Genomic DNA, 20,695 nt, shown 5'->3' with positions numbered 1-20,695 from the left:
GGAACACTGTGACCTGGGAGAGAGAGAACAAGTTGTTGGGGACTCTGTTGCAGAAAACAATCTGCCTCCCAGATTACTACCAGGTAAAATTATGTAGGATGTGCTTAGTGACATAGTCCAGAGCATGCAAGTTCTCTCCATGCACATTTACGTCTTGAGGGATGTGTGAAGACTGGTTGGTGAGGGTGCAGCCCCGGTGCAGTAACTGGGGTTTCTTCCTTCCTCTGCACTGTAACTTAGTGTAACTGAGTACATACATATGTCTAGCATCCGACAGCTCTACCATTAACACACTATATAACTCAGAGAGCAGAAATACTTTTGTGCAAGAAGTGCTGCCAGAGTGCACTTCTGTCTGGTGTAAGCCACACCCCATGATTACAGGCATAGAACAGTGACTTCAGAATCAAGAGTTAAGAATATGCCACATAGGGCTGGAGAGATGGCTCAGCGGTTAAGAGCACTGACTGCTCTTCCAGAGGTCCTGAGTTCAATTCCCAGCAACCACATGGTGGCTCACAACCATCTGTAAAGAGATCTGATGTCCTCTTCTGGTGTGTCTGAAGATAGCTGCAGTGTACTTATATATAATAAATGAATAAATCTTTAAAAAAAAATGCCACATACAACTAACACACTGAATCCTCTTTAAAAATTTCGACCCCCCCCCCAAAAAAGACAGAAGGCAAAATGAAAAAATTTATTTCCTGTTTTTATCCACAGTCAATACTGTATTTTTTTCTGATCAATATATGTCAAAAGACTTCTCAGCTTTTATTTTCCATTTTAAACAACTATAGTATTTACAAGCTGTTTACAGTAACGCTCACACACACACTCACAGACACGCGTATGGACACATACCCTTATCTCTGGTGTATAGTGGATGCTGGTAAAGGCAATGACCTTTCAGAGCCCATGAGGAGAAAAGGGAAAGCCACTCTCCTTCCACAGGCACATTCGCCCACAACCATTTCTAACACTGCTTCTTCCTTTCCCCTATGCAGAACTCCATGCCAGGCTTGTAGAGGGCTAACATCATCCATGGTGACAATTTACTCATCTACAGTTTTAAGAAAGCACAGGCAAAAAGAGTCTTCTCATTCCTGTCATTTTGGCTGCAGACTCAAGCTTAGGAAATAATTTTGTTCAGTAACAAGCACACCAAACCCAAGAGTCACCTGGAGCAATCATGACATCCTCTACTGTGCAGGTGACAGGTTCATCCTCACCGCCTGTCAGAGGCCCTCCCTCCCTTCCTCTCACTGGTTCCAGTGGATCACAAACTGTCAGGCACAGAGCTGAAGCACAGGGAAAAGGAACGGCTATAATAGGTGTAAGAGTGCGGCATAAAAGCTGTGTGTAACCCTGCCTGACTTCTCTTCCTCGGACCTCGATGCTAAGCCCACAAATGGGCACATCGGGATGTTCAGCTCAGAGATGGACTTTGGCTCCAATTCAGAAAGAACACCTTTCTAGGCAAGAAAGAGAAATTCTCACCAGACAGTTCTGGACAGAGGACTCTAGGAAGTGACACATCACAGAAGAGAGACATCTGCATTGCAGCACATTAGATCCTTCCAGACCTATTTGATAAGCAATTCCTTTCTGATTACAGCTTGTAAATAGGTGACAACTTCCTAATGTGGCTGCCTGGGTGGTGCCTAACAACTAGATGGTTTGAAAAGAGAAACCAAGAAAACAGCTGATCTTCAAATACTTAGAAAAAAAAAAAAGCCTGTGTATAAAATTCTTATCACCTAAATACACTGCGGTATCTAATATCCCTCCTTTGCCCCATCAGAAAGACTCACTATCCATCTAAGCCTGAAACACAAAGTTCAAGGCCAGCAACAGGCTACACGCACCACTTAAAGCTTTAACTGACGGTCTCCATTCATCTTGGAGTTCAGAAAATGCCTCTGGGAGAGACGGATCATCTCACGTGGAAAAGTTGTGGGTCTGTGTCCAAAGTAACTTTATGTAGCTACTAAAAAGAGATGAGAAAGAATACTAAGGACTTTGAAGGCAAAAATGCAGAAATAAATTTGCTTATACTAATAAAAAAGCACTCTAAATATGAAGGCAACTGACACACTGGACAACAGTTCACACTGCAGTAGCGTACACACAACTGCAAAGAATCCTCACATAATACTATTTTTTTCAAGTCATGTATTTAGAACAAAGGCTGACTGAAATTTACCTAAAGAGATGGATGAACACTGGGCAAACATTAAAGACCCAGTTTTTGATGAGTGATGCAAGACAGACTCATCAGGTAAGTCTGGGCTGAGGCAGGAGGGCTGGTGGGAAACTGTAGAGTGTAAAGCGGCAGGTGGCTCTTGCTCAAATGTGAGGCTGTGTTTTATATTTTGAGAGGAGAGAGAAAAATAAAATAAACCAATCCAGAAAGTTCTTAGTGAGAGCTATGGTTTTCTCTGTAAGAATTTGCATGCACTGCTTGATATTCAGTACCAGAGTCACTTTTTATGTGCCTTTCAAGAGAGAAATATATTGTCCCTTATCTTCTGGTTCACGGACCTTAACTATTATCAATATACTTGAAAAAAAATTCAAAACCCCTCCAATCTGGCTTCTCCGCTGCTGACAGAGAGAAGTCAGAACACTTAACAGCTCTTCCCTGAGTGCCTAAAGAGCAATTACTGTTTCTCTGTAAAGCTTCTGCCCGCCCCATCTCTACCCTCCCAGGCTCCCATGAAGCACCACTGTGTGCTAATCCACATTTGTGGAGAAAGTGTAGCTCTTTTCGTGGACATGGTGCACGGGCCCAGGATTCACCGACAGCTTTTAGTTTAGGGCTACAGACTGGTTGGCTTGTTGTTGCTTCTTGGTTGCCGAAGACAAGGCCCCTGCCGCGCTGTCCTCCTACAATGGGGTAAGATAAAGGGGAAAACCAAAGAACAGACCTCGATCAGGCAGCGGCATCCAAAGAGCCACAGAGCGGTTCTAAATTACTTGCAAAACTATGGAACTCTTAAGTTCCAGTAGTTATGGACTAAAGGACTAAAGCAGGTCGGAATTCTGCATTTTAGTGAAAAAGCTAAGCAGAAAACCCAAAACACTGGGTACTTGAAGAAAAACAAATGATAAACTTAATCTTAAAACACAAATCTTTAATTATCATTATCTTTCCTGCTGTAATTAGAAAAGTAGTACTTTCTTTTTTAAAGGTTATTGGTTTTAGACTAAAAAACTAAAAACAAGACTTCTCTTAGGGTTCCTAACTCAAAATTTAATAAAGTTATATGGTAACAAACAATAACTTGTTTCAAGGAAAGTGTCCAACTCTCCCAATTAGGTCTCACTGTACATGGACAGAGCTCTGTCTGACATACGGAACCTTCCTTTCAGCGCATATAACATCTAACGATTACTAGGGAGATCAGGCATGAATACAACTCTGACCCTTTGACCAAGCCATCTACAGTTTATCTTCTGGTTCTTTCTCTGGTGAAATGGATTCTTTTCCATCTTAGATGGCAAACCCTCTCTTTCGCCGCCTGGGAACGGCCATGGCAAGAGCAGACTCATTTTGAGCAGGGAACAAGCAAGCAGCAGGGAGCACAAGTCCTTTGGGAAGGTTAAACACAGCCAGACCCCAGAACACATCGGCCAGCAGAGATTTGCCCAAGTAAGAGGCTGGGATAGAGTAACTGTAGTGGGAAAATACACTTTACAGTGGTCAATTTACAAAGAGAAAGCGCCCCTTTTTGTAAAGATTCAGCAAGTCTTTTGACAAATATTTTTAAAGGATAAAGTCTGCAAAGTTAGAAGTCTATGGAAACGTCAATACAAGGCACATTGGGTTCTGAACACCGACTTTAAAGTAACAGGAGGAACTACAAACAGGGCTTGAAGCCATCCTGTCAGAGGTCCTCTAGCCTGCTGTTAGTGCTCCTTGTTCCTGCAGTGTTGTACACCCGACCTGTATCCTCGTCAGCTCTCTCCTCTCATCTCAGAGGATACGACATTAGGGTGGCCTAACACAGAAGCCACACGTTGGAATGGTCATAACTGGACAGGGTAATCATGGGACATCAGAATGAACTGACCTACTGCCTTCTACTGTCTGTCCACAGGGAGACAGACGGCTGCCCCAGGTGCTCAGAAGAGGTGGGCCATTTCTTTGGAATTTAAAACAAATTAAAAAATGCTTAAAGTTGCCAATGAACCCTAAACTGCAGTTTATACGCAGCCACACTGTAAATCCAAGGTACATATTTCCTGAATACATGCTCTTTTAAAAAACCAATATAATTTATGGGACAACATATGAATTAAGTCAATTTTACAGTCATAAATATTTTTAAGACAGGTGTACACTATACATTACAGAAAATAAATTCAAGTAATGGAGAAAGAGCGGGAAGGAGCAGAGAGCAGAGAGCTGCTATTGATGGCAGATCAAGAACTGACCACATAGACAATTTTGTTTGAAAACATTTTACTTGTGAAACTGAACTTCATGTGAGTAATGTCAAGAGCTAGGAATTCTTTAAATAAGAGGCAACTGATCCTTTCTTCAATTCCTGGGTCTTCGTCTTTGTCTTAAAAAGCAAAAGTATATTCCAGAAGTAACCCTGACAGGACCTGCCACACTGGACATGTGTGGCACACGGGCGATCCCTCGCCAGGTGGATGCACTGATCCCCTGCTCTGGGAAAGGCGAGGGATGAAGCTGCCAGTGTCTCCAGCGCCCAGCGCGCTAACAGAAAAGGAGCAGCGGTTTGCTGGCTGCGTCAGGAAAGGGAGGGGCTTGTCCTGAAGGCAATTTAAATAATGGTATTTTATTTTTATATATAAATAAACGTTCTGAGAAACCTCAGATTTAGTGCATTGCTGTAAAAAATTAGTGCAGTTTTTTTCATTAAAGTTTTTAGTGTTCAAGGACTAAGATAAACCTACGTCTGTCTGTCCATCCTCTTTCTCACTGTACATTAAACTTTACACTATTACATGTCGAACCCAACGTTTCCACATGGGTCTGTTTGCAAAGATCATGGTCAGTGGATTTCATTTTCTACAACAAAAACCATGGCAACTGTTTTTGGCAAAGAAATTAGAAAAATATGAGCTTAGAGTTAGAGACGAGAGTCTGTGGGTTAAAGCATGGATGCATGGAGAGCCTTCCATCCAGAGGCTCCCACAGTTCTGCCTTTCATGCAGCTAACTTAAAAAAATATTTCAGCTTTGAGGATGAAGACCGTGACAGGAGTCAGGGTGGAGAGGAGCTTAACCAAACCACTGGTCAAGCCTTTGCTGAGAAGGGCAGGCGGTCGGTCCCCGTAGGTGGATCTTCGGTAACCTTGCTTTCTCACTCGGGGCTGAGAAGCCAGGAGAGGAGCCCAGGTGTGCAGCACACACTCACACTTCTGCCCCCAGCTCTAGAACCCCGGTTTCAATTACAGTCACGTATTTATCATCGATCTGGACAAGAAGCACTGTCTTGTCGATGTGGGACCTTGTACTTGGGTCTCTGCTGCAAGGCACCCATCGGTGAACCACCTATTATCTCAGAAGAAAACACACAGTTAGACCTTGACTGCCCTCACCCCGAGCCTGTGCAGTTCTGCTAACCACTCAGGCAGAAAGACACAGACCAGCTAAAACCATACGTGAGTCTGATGACCGGGAGAACTTACATGGCCTTCCATGCCCTCCTGAGGACTCCAGTCTTTCCAGCTGTTTCTCCCAGCTTTTAACCGAATTCCTTCATCAGGCCACTGTAGCTCTTTCCTTTTTGACACGTTGATCCCTTCCAGAATCTGACTGAGATCCACAATCTAAACAGATACATGAGGATCATTTCCAACTCATTTCCCCTTGTTAATGAAAAATATAAGGCTAAAACAAAACAAAATTTCTCTCATAGGACTCTCTTTTTCTGTATTGTAAGCTCTCCCTGCTTACTATGAAATTTAAAGAAAATCTATACGGCCCTGAGTCAATTCCCTTTGGACGCCGTCCTGTGATGACTCTGTATCAGCACCAAGTAGGAAACGAGGCCTCCTGCCACGAAAGCTGCTGCCTCGGTTCTCAAGTTGGCAGAAATGAACTTCCCTACATCTCAAAGCGCTCTACTCCCCCACCTAAATGAGTCAACCTTACACAGGAGTCCCCATTCAGCAAGACAGACATAAAAACAAAAGGCAAAGGCCACTGGCCTGCTCACCTGGACCCTATAAACCACTTCCCCCTTTCTGGCATGTGAAATGGTGGCAGGACTCGAGGTGTTGCCTGGCTGGGCCTCAGTGGCACCGCTCTGACTGCCCTCTGCCCCCAGGAAGGCCACGAGGGTGTGATGCTTGCAGGCCGGGATGCTTTGGCTGGAGCTGCTGGAGGAGGGCAGGCCATGCTGCACACAGCCCATGCCACCCTGGCTGGCAGCTTCCATCTGGTTTACCATGGAGAGGCGGGACTGGATGGATGACGGCAAGTTTCGAAGTGATATCTGGCTGGTAGAGGATCGCCGGCATGGCACAAACCCCGTGGTGGACATGCGGAGGGACGAATGCCGGCTGCCGTAGCAGTAGGAAGATTGGCTGGCCATGGAGGCACGTGCCGGTGATTGTCTGACCAGACTGGACTGCACCGAGTGGGCACTGTGGCTAGTGCCTGGTAGGAAGCAATAACAGCTCTCATCAACTGAGACAAGCTCCGCCTGGCCTTCATGCTTGTTAAAACTGTCTTCCCTAAGCTATCACTCCATAAACTTAGAGAACTTAGCATTAACTCTTAAATTACCAAAAAGAAATAAATACTTAAGATTTTCTTGTAAGATTTACATAAAACTATATGTATATATTTCCTAAAGTTTTTTTTTTCTTTTCTTTTCTTTTTTTTTTTTTCAGAGCTGGGGATCGAACCCAGGGCCTTGCGCTTGCTAGGCAAGTGCTCTACCGCTGAGCTAAATCCCCGACCCCTTCCTAAAGTTTTTAAAATTTAAATTCTAGGTGGCTCACACATCTGTAACCCCAGTTCCAGGGGATGGACTCCCTCTTCTGACCTCTGCGGGCACTGCACACATGAGCTGCCCAACACAAGATGCAGGCAAACACTCATACGCATACGATGAAAAGAAACTCTTTCAAAAAAGAAACGCTGAGTGATGTCCCATGCAGTGGAATCTGAGAGCTAAGCTCAGAGGACAAGAGTAGAATGGCAGCTGGCTGGGTGGGACGGGTCGGGGGTCGGAGGTCATGCTGAGGTGCACTGCAGCAGGATGGCTACAGTGAGTACAAGGTTTGTGTGCCTGGAAACTGCTGAGCAGACAGGAAATATTCTGCGCGCGCGCACACACACACACACACACACACAGAGAAAGAGAGAGAGAGACAGAGAGAGAGACAGAGAGAGAGACAGAGAGAGAGACAGAGAGAGAGACAGAGAGAGAGAAAGCTCCCAGGTGGAAGGGCTGGCTGCTGAGTACCCATTTGAGAGAAACTTGTTGCCTTTAAAAATTCTTAGTGTGAGGTGTCAAGAGACTTACAAGGTCTGTCCCAGGAAGCCCATTTTTAAAGGGAGTAGCCAAAGAGAGTAGTAAGTGACTGACAGTCTCGTGTAAACAGTACTGTACTGCACCACAGAAGAGTTAAGACAGAAGAATCGAATATCATTTGCTTACAAATGTAATAGAAATCTGGGTTTTGGGTTTTTTCTCTGGGTCGTCCTGGCTGTCCTGGCACTCGCTATATGGTTCAGGCTGGCTTCACTCTCAGAGCTGCCTGCCTCTGTCTCCTGCGTGCTGACATTAAAGGTGTGCACAGAAACGTGCGCCAGACCTATACACATGCATCACTGACGGAAACAAACACCGGTATAATTAACTACCACGCTCCTTTACGTGCCTGCACGCACACGCACACGCACACACTCATACACTGGCTTCCTCCCGACAGCTAAAGGGCCAACATTACACAGAATTCTGTCTCCAGTCACCTAGTGTTGGAGGGTATGATGTGGTGGGCGGGTGGAGTCCGGATCCTGCTCCCTGCCCCGGGTGTCCCGTGCTTCCTTGGGGCACACTGTTGTGGGGATCACTGGCAGTGGTGGCACTGTTAGCAGGACAGGAAGTCCCACCTCCAGTGTCAGAATCTTCAATATTGCCACCACTGTTACAGCCGGCTCCACAGCCTTTCCTTAGCCTGCAGAAAAATTGCAAAGCAGAAAGCCTTAGCCCACCATCACGTTGAAATCAATCCTCTACTCTTCTGAGTCATCAATGTCTACCTTGCAAAGCCTTCCTGGTATAACCAGTTATCAGGAAACACGTCTGTTTCCCAAGAACAGCTTGGGAAGCAAATCCCCACCCTACTCACTGCTTCAAGTCCTTCTGTCAGTTCTACAGCTACGTCTCACTGTCCAGCCACCACAACGAAGAACTGTGCAGAACACAGTTTGGACCCCAGGTGGAGTCGTGAATCTTTGTTTGGCTGGGAGGCGGTGGCTCACACTTTAATCCCAGCACTGAGGAGGCAGAGCATTTTGCTGAGTTCCAGGCTTGCCTGACCCACAGTGAGTTCCAGGACAGCCAGCCAGAGCTACACAGAGAGACCCTGTCTCAAAACCTAAAAACAAACGAGCAAGCAAACACTTCCTGCTCCCCCCAACCCCCCCAAAAAAAGAATAAAAAAAAAACACAAAAAACCACCTTTGTTATCTGAGACAGGCCCTCATTCTGTAGCCTAGAGTGGTCAAGAATTCGGTATGTATTTCAGCAATCCTCCTGCCTCCGCCCCCGAATGCTGGGATTACAGGTGTGAACTACCATACTGAGCACTGACAGCAGAGTTCTTGCCAGTGTCTGCGGAACAAGCCGAGATCCGATTTGTGAATGGCACTGCTATACCTGTTGCTAGACAGCTGCCTTTGCCTTCTCTCCTGTTTTAGGTTTTGCTGTTTTTAAATCCAGGAAGACAAAGAGCTTCCCTGACAATTGCCACTGGATACCCTGCCCCAAGAATGCCCTGGTTCACTGGCAAACCATAACCAAGCCTATATGCTATTTCTCCCCGGGATGAAACTCAAGTTTCTGAAAATGAAATCTCTCTGAACATTACTCTGGCCTGGCTTACGTTCCATTAGAGGCTAAAGCAACCTGATTCTTTAAGCACTGACTAGTCCTCAGAACGTTTCAAGACACCATTAAGAATCTGTGGCTTTAGTTCATAGCCCAATTTCTTTATGCTTTGATGAGTAAGAAACTGAGAATCAGTTTATAATACTCTGTAAGTTCTCCTTACTGTCCACCACACTCTAATGCAGCTCTACCCTCGTCAGGCTTCTCAGACGAAGGGCAGGGGAGATGCAGCATGGGTACTTAATGCACTACAGACTGGGGGATGGCTGGACTGCTGCAATGGCAACAAAGCCTCTTAGTGGCACAACCAGATGTGTGGATGCTCCCTGCTGCTGGAAAGGAACGCAAGGGCAGAGGAAGTAATCCACATGCAAGGTTTCCACATGCAATGTTTCTTCTCTTGGAAGAAGCAAGATGCTGCAGCAAAGTGAGGAAATTCAACATGGGGAGAGGAGCAAAGGAAGTGTTAATTCTGCTGATGTCGCCACAGATACATCAGATTCACCACAGTCAGCCAAGGCCAGATGTTAGCTTTACCTCAGCTTCTGGAGATGAAGAGCTGGTTTCTAGCCTCTGGTGTTCAGGCAGAGCAAGTGTACACTGTACTTCAGCATCTCCATTTTCTCTCCAGGCTTCCAAGGTGAGCTGACAAGGCCCAGGACACACTACTACTGAACAATACAACCCCATTACCTGTGCCAGGTGGATACTATGAAGTCCCGGATGTTTCCCAAGCTGATTGGTCCCCCAAGAATTTCTTTGAGCTGGTCATGGCTGTCAGAGTAAGATGTGGTGAGGGGCGACACGAAGATCGGGTAGCCAATAGGCTGATCACAAGATGAGTTTATCATGTTCCGAAGTGCCTGCTTGGCATTCTGGATGCTGCCTCTCTCTGGGTTCCGGTTCCGGAGAAAAACAAGCTCCTGTTGCTGTCCTGCCCAAAGGCCTCGGACACACTCCTTATTCACCTGGGGGGAGGGCAAAGGCCCAGGAAGAAGAGTGTAGAGACAGTGACAGTGTGGTGACAACTGAAAGGCTGTGAATGCAAGGCCCCCTTTGAAAGGAGTTAACCCAAGGCCCTCATGGAGAGCCAACTGGTAAATACTAAGCACCTACAGTTTGCTTTCTCTCGCTCCACCGTCTACAAATACTAAGTAACACGTAGTCCCCTTTCTTTCGTCAAACCAGTGAGCTAGGCAGCTCTGATGGAAAGGACAGGCAGCGCAAGTTTCATGTTGAGAGGATGTCTGATATTATGGGGTTGATTAAATGATTCGAGCAAGACAGGCAGCTGACGAGATTGCTCAGCAGGAAAGGTCATCTTTACCAAAAGCCAAGCCTGGCAACCTGAACAGGACCCCTGGGACCCACAGGTGTGTGGGAGGAGAGCAGCAATCTGAAAGCTGTTCCCGACTTCCACGGAAATGCTGCACATGGCGTATAAACACACATGCATAGATACACACTCACGATAAGTGTTTAAAGACAAAAGTGAATCATTATAAACTATAAATTTCAAAAACTAAACTTTCTAAACTCCTGAAACATTTACACACACATATGCACACATATGTGAACACGAATGAGTCAGAGTGAGGGAGGATCTAAGGAACATGCCAGTTACAGTTAGCGTTGAGTCACAATGAAGAACACGTTCTGTTATTCTCTTTAAGTGAGGAGAGTGAGCACCTCAGAAGCAACAGAATGCTGGCTTTGAGAGGAGCACTGTCCGGACTGCATTGTAATAGACAGAAGGCCACCAACACTGAAAAAGCTAAACAAAGGCGTTATAGCATCTAAGAAAACCACGTGCGGAGGGAGGGAACTAGCGCAAAGTAAGCAAGCGTTCGTGAACCACGAAAGCACAGTCTCAACAGACGGTGGCCGTTACACGTTCCAGGCTGGACCAAGATGCTAGCCTCATGTCTACGTCACCGTCGTGTGACCCGAGACTCACCTTAATGACCCTGAAGCTCAGGTAGCGTCGGTTGAGCATGATGATCTTGTACTCGTTGGTGCCATCGTCCATGACATGCCGCAGAGCCAGCAAGGAGGGAGAGTTGGCAAGGACTGCGCTCCGCCACGCAGGGTCCCCTTCGTGGGCTATCACAAGGTTCTTCTCATGAGACACGATGGCTTCATAGAGTACAGTGGGGTCGTCATACTCATCTGGGGATGTGAAATGATCCTAGACAGAGAAATGCAAGAGGGTTTTTTGTTTTTGGAAAAAAGGAAAATAACTTCTAGGATGATAAGCAAAAATCCTTACACAGGGTTTGATTTCCTACTATGCATATGAATGCTACTGTGGATCTGAGCGTTGCTGCTCGATTAATTAGGTTAGGGTGGACTTGCTACTGCTCTGCGTGCTCCTGAGCTCTTTAACAAACTCCTTCCCTAAAGCTGGAGAACTAAGAATCATTTCGAAGTTTTGTATATTGTCTTTTATCTCTTTAAAAGTTGTTTTTAATTTTTATTCATACATGTTTAAAATGTATTATTGTGTGTGCAAGGCATGCATGCATGTACTGATCATAGAATGAGTCTGTGGAGTTATTTCACTGTATATAGGTTCCAGGGACTGACCTCATGTCTCCGGGTTTGTGCAGCAAATGCCTTTACCCCCTGAGCTGCTGAGCTGACTCTCACATACACTGTCACAATGTTAAGGAAGAGTAATAAAAGGTCTTCGTATTGTGTTTTTCTAAGCTAAGTATATTTCTCATAAAGCAACACATCTGTAGTAGTTGCAATATTCCACTTATCCTGCCCTTGCCCCTCCTCCTGACTGTACATGGCTCACATACCCAGCCCCATTCTGAAGAGCTTCTTTGTCTCAATAACCACTCAGCTGTATGTTGGACAGTAGATGTTTACTGTCAGCAAGGCTGAGACAGGAAGCATGGATAAAACAAAGAGTCTATGTATCCCTCCAAGACCTCCAAGTTAACAGTATAAGACAAATACCAAAGTCATCATGGCTCAGACCTGAATGTCAGCAGCAGCTAGTTACTCAGGAGACCAAGTACTTGGGAAGCACAGCTGGGGAAGTAGCCGGTCTAGTATTAGAGATTTGGATTATGGGTAATTCCTTAGTAACTGTGCAGAACTTAATAAAACTTCATAATTGGAGTCTCATTCATTTGAAGCTGGGATAAACATAATTTGTATTAATTTACAAACAAGACTCCCTGTCTGTGTCTGTCTGTCTCTGTCTCTCTCTGAGGGAGTATACAAGGCTCAAAGTCAGTCCCTTAGTATAGTATCCCCCACTGCAACTGACCTGCCACTGTCTTTTCTTTTAAATATTGAATTTTGTCTCAAAACTCTAAAGCGACTCTGAACAAGGACAATTATACTTGACCCCAAAAGAGTGTTTTTCCTATGATCTTCAAAACACAGTAATCCATATTTAAATAACTCATCCCTTGCTGATAATGGTCCCAAAGAATGAGGATTTTACCTCACTTGAGGAACACGTCACATTGTATGTGGGGGACGGTATTCTAGTTAGCTATGGGGACAGCGGATGAATTCCCCACCTGGCTCTGACCATTGCCAGGACATAACCACAATGTATTTTTCCCACAGTCGAGGGCTTTGGAAACATTTGTCACTTCTCTGAGCCTGCCCTGCTACAGTGAGGCACTGGGCAAAATGAGAAGAAGGCAGCAGTTTGCTGCCCTCCTGAGGAGTCACACAGTGCTTGCAGCTGTCCCATGCTCACTGAGTAAGGGACCCGAACTGCAATCACTTATCTCAAACAAGCATTTCAGGATAGAGACCTTCCTTTTCAGTCTACTGTTGACATGTAGGTCATAAATATTAAAGAATATTAATATTAAAACTCATTACTAATGTTGCTGAGGAACAGGTTCAAGTTTCTGGGCTTTAATGCTTTACTACGGCTCTTCCCTGGTTCAGATGAGAGCCTTTACAAAGGTCCCCAAAACACAACATGGACTCAATGGCAAAGTATGAGCAAACTCCCAAAATGAATTGAACAACACAGCCAGTTCGCCTCTTACCTGGTGGAGTTTAATGGACATACGGATTCCAGGGACAACAACTTTCCTTAGCAGCTCCATGTCAGCAAAGATCCACTCGTCTCGGACTGAAGAAATCCGGAAGTCCCCTTTAAACAGGGCGTGCAATCCGTAGAGGAAGGACTCCAGGTTACTGCAAGGTTGGAGATAAAGAGCACACATTCTGACAGGGTCTTCATGACACTCAACCTCACGTCTGCTCTGCATCAGGAATCCAGAGCAGCGGACCTCAATCTGTGGGCTGAGACCCACTGGGGTCACAGGTCAGATGTCCTGCATATCAGATACTGACATTATGACTCATGACAGCAGCAAAGGGACAGTTATGAAGCAACAGCAAAATAATCTTATGACTGGGGGTTCCCTGCAACATGAGGAACTGTATTAAAGGGTTGCAGCATTAGGAAAGTTGAGAACTGCTGCTCTAAGAGTGTGTTGAAAGAAGAATCCAGGAACTAAAGTCTGAACTCATAAGCCAGACGCAGGAGACAGGTCCTGTTTGACTAGGAGCCTCACTTAGGACTCATGGTAATAGCTCATACAGACAGCAGGCAGAGAGCCGAAGATTCCAAGGAAAATAAAGAGAGTCTAATGTAAAACATGTAATCAAAAGACATTTAAAAATAGGAATTATTTCTTTCAAATGTACACATTAGAAAAATGATCTAGACAAAATTATGAAAAAATGTAGAAAAGTGAAGAAAATTAAATACACTATAAATGTGCAGAGACCAATCAAATCTTATGAAATGATCATAAAATAGTACAAAATGAAAGTTCAAACAAATTCAATCAATTAACTAAACAAAACATAATTAGTTTAGGTCACAGAGAGGTTCTCACACTCTTTCTTCTTAAAACATTGTGTGTATGTGTGTATTCCCTGCATGTGTGTCTATGCACTTGGCCAGCCTGGTGCTCACAGAGGGCATCAGAGCCCCTGGAACTGGAGTTACAGATGTTTAAGAGCCACCATGTTGGCTGGGAATTGAACCCAGGTTTTCTGGCAGAGCAGCCAGTGCTCTTAACCACTGAGCCACGTCTCCAGCCCCCTCTTCCCCCACATCTTCTTGGAACCAGGGATAGATGCCTCTTACCTGGACATATGGTGGGAGGCTGTTCCCAAAGCTCTTCGTCCCAGAACACAGAGTCCATAACAAAGAGTCACCAGAGATGAATCTTTATCTACATCAAGTGGCTTTAAAAATAAAGAACATGTCAGAAAGCTATATAAGTATTTAAGAAACTAGAAAATATCCAATTAATTAGTAAGAGACAAGAATGAGCTGAACTTTATAATCAAAGAAGGAAGAAAAGGTTTTTTTGTTTTGTTTTTGCCGTAACACTGCCTTGGGGACACACTGGAGGTGGGAGACAGGCTTGCTACACTGGTGAGTATCCTTTAGCGTGAAGTGAGTGCTTCTCCACAGCTTGGAGGGCTTTCTAGGGCAGAGGTCCTTCTAGGAAAGGAGTTACAGGAGCAAAATGCCCGCAGCACTACGAACTGTGTTCTGAAGGGACTGTGATGGGTAGAATACACTGCAGGGCTGAGTGGGTGATAGGGCGTCTGAAGAGAATGGGAACACCCAGCTTGGACGTGGGCCTCAAAAGTATTTATTTTATATGTATGAGCATGTTTGCCTGAGGAGGCCTGAAGAGGGTGTTGAATCCCCTGGAACTAGTCATAACTAGTTAGATGGTTGTGGGCCACCATGTGTGTGCTAGGAACCGAACTCAGGTCCTCTGTAAGAACAGCAAGTGTGTTTAACTGATGAGTCATGTTCCCAGCCAAGGTGAGCCTTTGAATATATGTTGTATGGACATGCAGAAGAACTTCCTCAAGCTATGTCCAACCTTCCAGTAACCTCTGAGAGAGGGTGCTTGAGTTGAGGATGAAGGCCATTTCTGAATGAAAAGCTAGTGTACTTCTACACTACCTAAGCCAGAAAAGGGATATTATAACATGGTCATATGCCAACCCCGCCCTCCACCAAATATAAAAAATTATGCAAAGCCCTTAAGTATATTCCATGTATGAAAAACAAAACAAAGCCACCTGCGTTACAAGTTTGGAAGGAAAGTCAGTCTCAAATGTTGACTGTCCACCCCATCTCAGACGGCCATTTGATCCTGTCCACTATTTCTCCTTTAAAACAGCGGCTCTCATCAGAACAGGTTGCATATCTGGTGTACAGTTCAAAGGCTACCACTCAGACTCTAAATGATGGAAGACGTAAGATGACAGGATGCCTGGACGTAGTTGGGAAGTAAGGCCACCAGCAAGATACCTCTGCAGGCACTGGCTGTCAAGATGGATACTAGCTCCACGGTACCACAGACACAGAATGCTCAGCTTCAGAGAAGCCACAGCGGGAGTGAGCCCTGGAGACAGTGCTGGGGTTTGTGGTTTTGATAGTCTGGCCAGAGGCATGGGAGTGTGATAAGCCTAGAAGAAATAGTAGTTGGAAAATCTATAATTTATCTTACTTCAGGTAGGACAAATTATCCTAATGTGTGCCCCTGAGGTAACCACTTGAATTCAAGTTACCAGGGAGATTCCTACTTTATGTTTGTGGTCTAGATTGACAGAATCAGAATTTTTTGCAAGAGACTTAAAAAAAATCTTTACTTCCAAAGTGCGCTGTTGGTTTTTATCTAAATCCCACGAATGTCCCAGATGTGCACTGTCCAACAGTAGTCACAATTAAACAAGCTATTACAACGATCACAGCTAAGCAAAACGTAGGACCCTTTTCAAGTGTTAAAGCCGTATGACACTGGACTGCAGAGGGTACATCTGTCACGGCTGGAAGTTCTCAGAGACAGCACTGGTCTAGACCTGCATTTGGGACAAACATAGTTAGGTCTGGTGGACAGCGTGTATGGACTGGATTTTGGAAAGCACTGTGGAACCACAACTCGTGTATGTCATGCTGCCTGGATGGATGCTGCAATACCAAGGAGGACCATTCTCTCCCAGCTGCCTTGGCAGAGCTGGCTTGGCCCAGACATGATGATGTGGACACAGGAAGGGCAGGGAAAGCCCACGCACAGTAGCTAACAGCTGTTTTCCCCTTTTGTTAAAAACCTGATTCAGAGAACTGCAAAGGCTAGGGACCAGCTCTACCTTTGCTCTGCGGGAAGAGCAGTACTCTATCCAGTTGAGGTAAATCACACAGAAACTCTCCCGAGATATGCCTGCCAGCCGGTGGTCATAGTCCTCATCGATGTTTGGGTTAAAAGTTGGGTCAACATCAACATAGTTCCGGTCTGCACACAGACGCAATCCCTCCTGCATTGTCTCGTTAGCCAGCCACTCCTCCAACTTGGAGGAGGTTGTGACATAATAAATGATGCCCTAATTAAGAGACACAGGGAATTCAAGTCAAATCACAATGCAAATTTATTCTAACTTAGCATTATATTAAAACAAAATAAGTTTATTTCTGTTGTTAAATGAACATCCACTGTTCCTACAGATGATACAATTCAGAATACTTCATTTTAACTCAGGGTCTTACACCAACATTTCAAGAAAGCACTTGAAGCCTTCCTAAATGAAAATATCATCCAGTACTTTAAGATCACAACCATGAATTCAGCAAGGCAACTGTAATGTATTAATTTCAGTGCTTTTGAATCAGGCTATTTTTAAAGAGGTGAAAAACTACTCTATTATATTTATTTTGAAAATTTCCTCAAAGTTATTAAAACTTTTGGTGTTCATAGGTCAAGTGATAGAAAAAAACAAAAGGGAGACACACATTCACCTGCGAGCATGAGCGTGCACACACACACTCACACACACACACACGCACACACACACTCTCACACGCACACACACGCACGCACACACATACACTCTTGCACAGAGAAACATGTGGGTGTGGCACACAAACAAGCTAAGAAAGTGTTGTAAATTAAGCTTTTTTAGCTTCCTGGTTTTAACCAAACGGAAGGCTAAGTGTTCATAAAAATAATTTGGAACTTAGTAGAAACAATATAAAATAGAAAAAAAATCCAGATGTACAAATCATGGCTACCACACAACATTTTTCTTAAAAATACTGACCTTGCTGGGCCTGGTGAAATGCCTTTAATCCCAACAGAGACAGAAGCAGCTGGGTCTCTGAGAATTCCAGGCTAGCCTGGTTTATCTACATAACAAGTTCCAGGGTGGCTGGGGCTATAATAGTATTGCCCAGGCTCCATGAAGCAAACCATTACAGAAGTAACAAACACCTCACCTCACCTATAAAGGACTCCCCTAGGCCAGTATGAGCTCCAGTGTCACAGTCTCAACATGGCCTTCAAACGTCGTGGAAACACCTATCAATACTCTTGGCTGCAGATTTAAGTGTCTCAAGAGCCATGCAAACGTGTGCATGTGTGTGAGCACTTGACGTCCTAAACCATAACCCGCGAATGAATGCCAGCTATAGAAGGCAAGGGACACGTGGAATATGAAATAGCAAGGCCTTCATGGGGTTCGGGTGTATTTTTATTTCCATGGGTGTGCTTTGATTGACCTCTCTGGTAGGAAAAACCACAATTTTGAGAGGTTAAGAATGTTTAGTAAGCACATACTATAAACATGGCAAAAATGAATGCACACACGAATGAATGAATACAAATGTACATATGTGTACATGTGTGTCTGCTCAATGGTCCTAACGAATGCCAGCTATTAACGGCAACCGAAAGCCGTTGGCTGTGTGGAGGCCGAGGCAGGCAGACAGTGTGTCAAGGCTCTTACCTTGACGTAGTAGGTGGTAAGTACTCGGCGAAGGTCAAAGACTTGAAGCATGGACGCGGCACTGTTGTCAGTGATGCTGTAGCCCTCCAGAATGTACTTAGTGACAACCACTTCCCATGCCAGCCAGCGCTGGCCAAACGCAGCGTTAAAGGAAAGCACATGAGGAACATGGCCAGGCTCACAACAGCAAAACCCTTCGTCCTCTTCTACTCCTTCTGTGATGGCTTCCACTTCCCGCTGCTGACAGTAGGTACCTTAGCACAAGACAAGACGGTTACAGACAATGACAAAAGGCTAGCAACTGGGAAAAAGAATGCAGGGTAGGCACAGACTGTTAGAAGAAACACACTTTACAGCTCTCAGAGTGTGTGACTGACTGACTTTAGAACGTTCATCAGCAAACTGCAGCACACTCAGAGCTCAGGCAGGCTTTCTGTTCATCGACAGTGCGCTCCAGCCCACTAAAGGCCTGGGAAGTTATGCAATGAAGTAACTTCTCTAGTTCTGACTAACAGATTTCCAAAATACCTTAATGGGCTTACAACTGCATTAGTACCAGGTGCAGCCCAAATGAGTAAATGCCCACCAAAACAGCAGCACACGGACACTGAACGTAAATAAGTTCCTATTTGTGCACAGCTAGTTAGTCTGCAGGGTTTGCTAACTTAAGTTAGTATCTTTTTGAATATACATTTTTCTGTGTAGAAAGAACTGGCTTGTCAGCACATAAAATTGTGGAGGACTGGTAGGAGGGGCAACAATCTCAAAGATCTAATTTTGTAATTTTTTAAAGATTCATTTATTATGTGTATGTGTCCCTGAGTACATGTCTGTGCATCTCATGCATGCGGGTGCCCTCGGAGGCCAGAAGAGGGGGTCAGATTCCCTGGAAGTGGAGTTGTGGGCCACCTGGTCTGGGTGCTGGGAGCAGGGCCTGGGTCCTGTGCACGAGCAGCAATGCTAAGCTAAGCTCTACTCCAGCTGTCGACTCATCTGGGATTTACACACACAACTGCCCCAGCACAGGCACCTACACACCTGAAGGTGAGTGCGAGGCTTACCTCGGAATTCAAGTCCTCGAAGCTGGAAAGTGACCAGGCCATTGCCCGTCTCTATGAGGTGGACCAATGCATTGAGATAGTCAGAGGCAAGGATGAAGCAGTCTCCAGTGCTGTAGTTCCCCCACCGTCCTAGCAGCAGATCACCACAAAGACTGTGCTGTAGGGATCTGGTCAAATGTTCATAGAAGATAGAATTCAGATTGTTGTCATCTGATCCTATAAGAAGAGAGTTTAAGAAAAGATTAGTTCACTTCAAGCACCTGTTGTACTGATGGACAAGATCACTAAAAATACTGAACTTAGGTAGACAACATAATGTAGACTAAAAAGCCAGCACTCAAGAGCAAAGGCAGGGAGACTGTGACACAAATTTGGAGTCAGCTTGGGTTACAGGGTGAGACAAAACAACCTAAACGAACAAACCTAAAACCCAATTCTTCTTATAGCCATGTTTACATTTATTTACCCAGAAAACCACACACCATGCACCTACAATTTGTATATAAAAAGAAAACTGTGCAAGGTTTGGATGTACAATGTCCCCCAAAGATTCATGCACAGTTGGGGACAATACCAGGAGGTAAAAACAGCAGGGTATGGCTTGGGAATGTGTCCACAAAGAGAGCTCTGCTGCCTCGTGCTCCTGGGTCCTGAGGTTCTACCTTAGCACAAGCCCACAGAACATGGCCCATGGTGCCAGACAACCTGAGACTTACACCTCTGAAACTGTGACCCGCTCATCTGGGGTATTTTAGCACAGCAAAAACCTCATTAATACATAGCAAATAATGAGTAAAGCTTCAGAATCAAGATTTAGGAGTCAAGGGGCTGGAGAGAGCTCCGCAGTTAAAAGCATGTATAGTTCTTATAGAGAACCTGCGCTTTATTCCAAGCACTGGTAACAGGCAGCTAGCTCAACAACTGGTTAATGCCAGCTCTAGGAGTTCCCTCTTTTGGTGTCCACAAGCATCTGTACCCACGTGTGTGCACATGCACACGCTCGAGCGCACACACTCAGGCATGCATGCGCACACATTTAAAAATAAAGGAAGTCTTGAAGAGAACTATCAATACTCCTCAGAGGGTTCCCATTTGTGCAGTGTGGAGTTCTGACTAGATGCACGCTAGAAACTTTCAAATTGTTTATGATTCAAGGATTGCAACATGCCTTTCCACCCAAACTATACAGAATGCAAAATCCAAGGGAACAAAAAGATGATCTGATAAAAGAAGTTGGTAAGACCATGTCAGATTTTAACAAACAAATCCAAAACAAAGACAAATGAGTCGAAGTGCAAACACTGTGAAGGCTTATACGGAACAGACATGAACTGAGCATGCGGACACAGCAGCACCCGCAGAGCTGGCCATGAGCTTATAATGGAGGAAAAGCATTAGGAGAACATCACAGACCACAGGAGACAACCACCTTTGCAAGCTTCCCACCCACAGCAGCCAGCCCTAAGCTGTAGTCAAAGTACTGGAGAAAGGCCAATGTTCAAGGCTCGGGAGTTATTTTAAACTCACACTAACTACACACGAAGACAATGAGAAATGAGAGTCTAATTACGCTAGCTGTACGTCTGTCTGTCCATTAAAGAGTGTGCAGATTCTCACCCAGGGTCTCTTCCTGCTCTTACAGCATCTGAGAGAACTCTAAGCTTGCATGAGCTCCCACTGGAGAGGAGGGGTTCTTTCCTCTGTGAGACTATCAGGGATTAATGTTGAG

At 45.0% G+C, this 20,695-nt stretch overlaps 1 protein-coding gene across 17 annotated transcripts in view; it reads right to left on the bottom strand.

The window, feature by feature from the left end:
* Positions 1–687: 687 nt before the first annotated feature.
* Positions 688–20,695, bottom strand: part of Pcnx1 (pecanex 1) — a 137,192-nt gene continuing 117,184 nt past the window's right edge. For 16 of the 17 annotated variants that reach the window (XM_087553286.1, XM_087553285.1, XM_087553287.1 and 13 more), the window contains 11 exons: positions 18,967–19,182; positions 17,906–18,159; positions 16,277–16,507; positions 14,247–14,347; positions 13,132–13,282; positions 11,061–11,291; positions 9,797–10,071; positions 7,963–8,168; positions 6,197–6,639; positions 5,667–5,807; positions 688–5,529 (listed from right to left, as the gene is read on the bottom strand). In XM_087553286.1, coding sequence (XP_087409412.1) covers positions 5,389–5,529; positions 5,667–5,807; positions 6,197–6,639; positions 7,963–8,168; positions 9,797–10,071; positions 11,061–11,291; positions 13,132–13,282; positions 14,247–14,347; positions 16,277–16,507; positions 17,906–18,159; positions 18,967–19,182 — 2,390 coding nt within the window. In that variant the 3' untranslated portion in view covers positions 688–5,388. 17 annotated transcript variants of the gene reach the window in all.

This window comes from Rattus norvegicus, chromosome 6 (genome assembly GCF_021556685.1).
Source record: "Rattus norvegicus strain SHRSP/BbbUtx chromosome 6, alternate assembly SHRSP_T2T, whole genome shotgun sequence".
In the NCBI taxonomy this organism is placed as follows: domain Eukaryota; kingdom Metazoa; phylum Chordata; class Mammalia; order Rodentia; family Muridae; genus Rattus; species Rattus norvegicus.
This window is presented reverse-complemented; position numbering and strand designations above follow the sequence as displayed.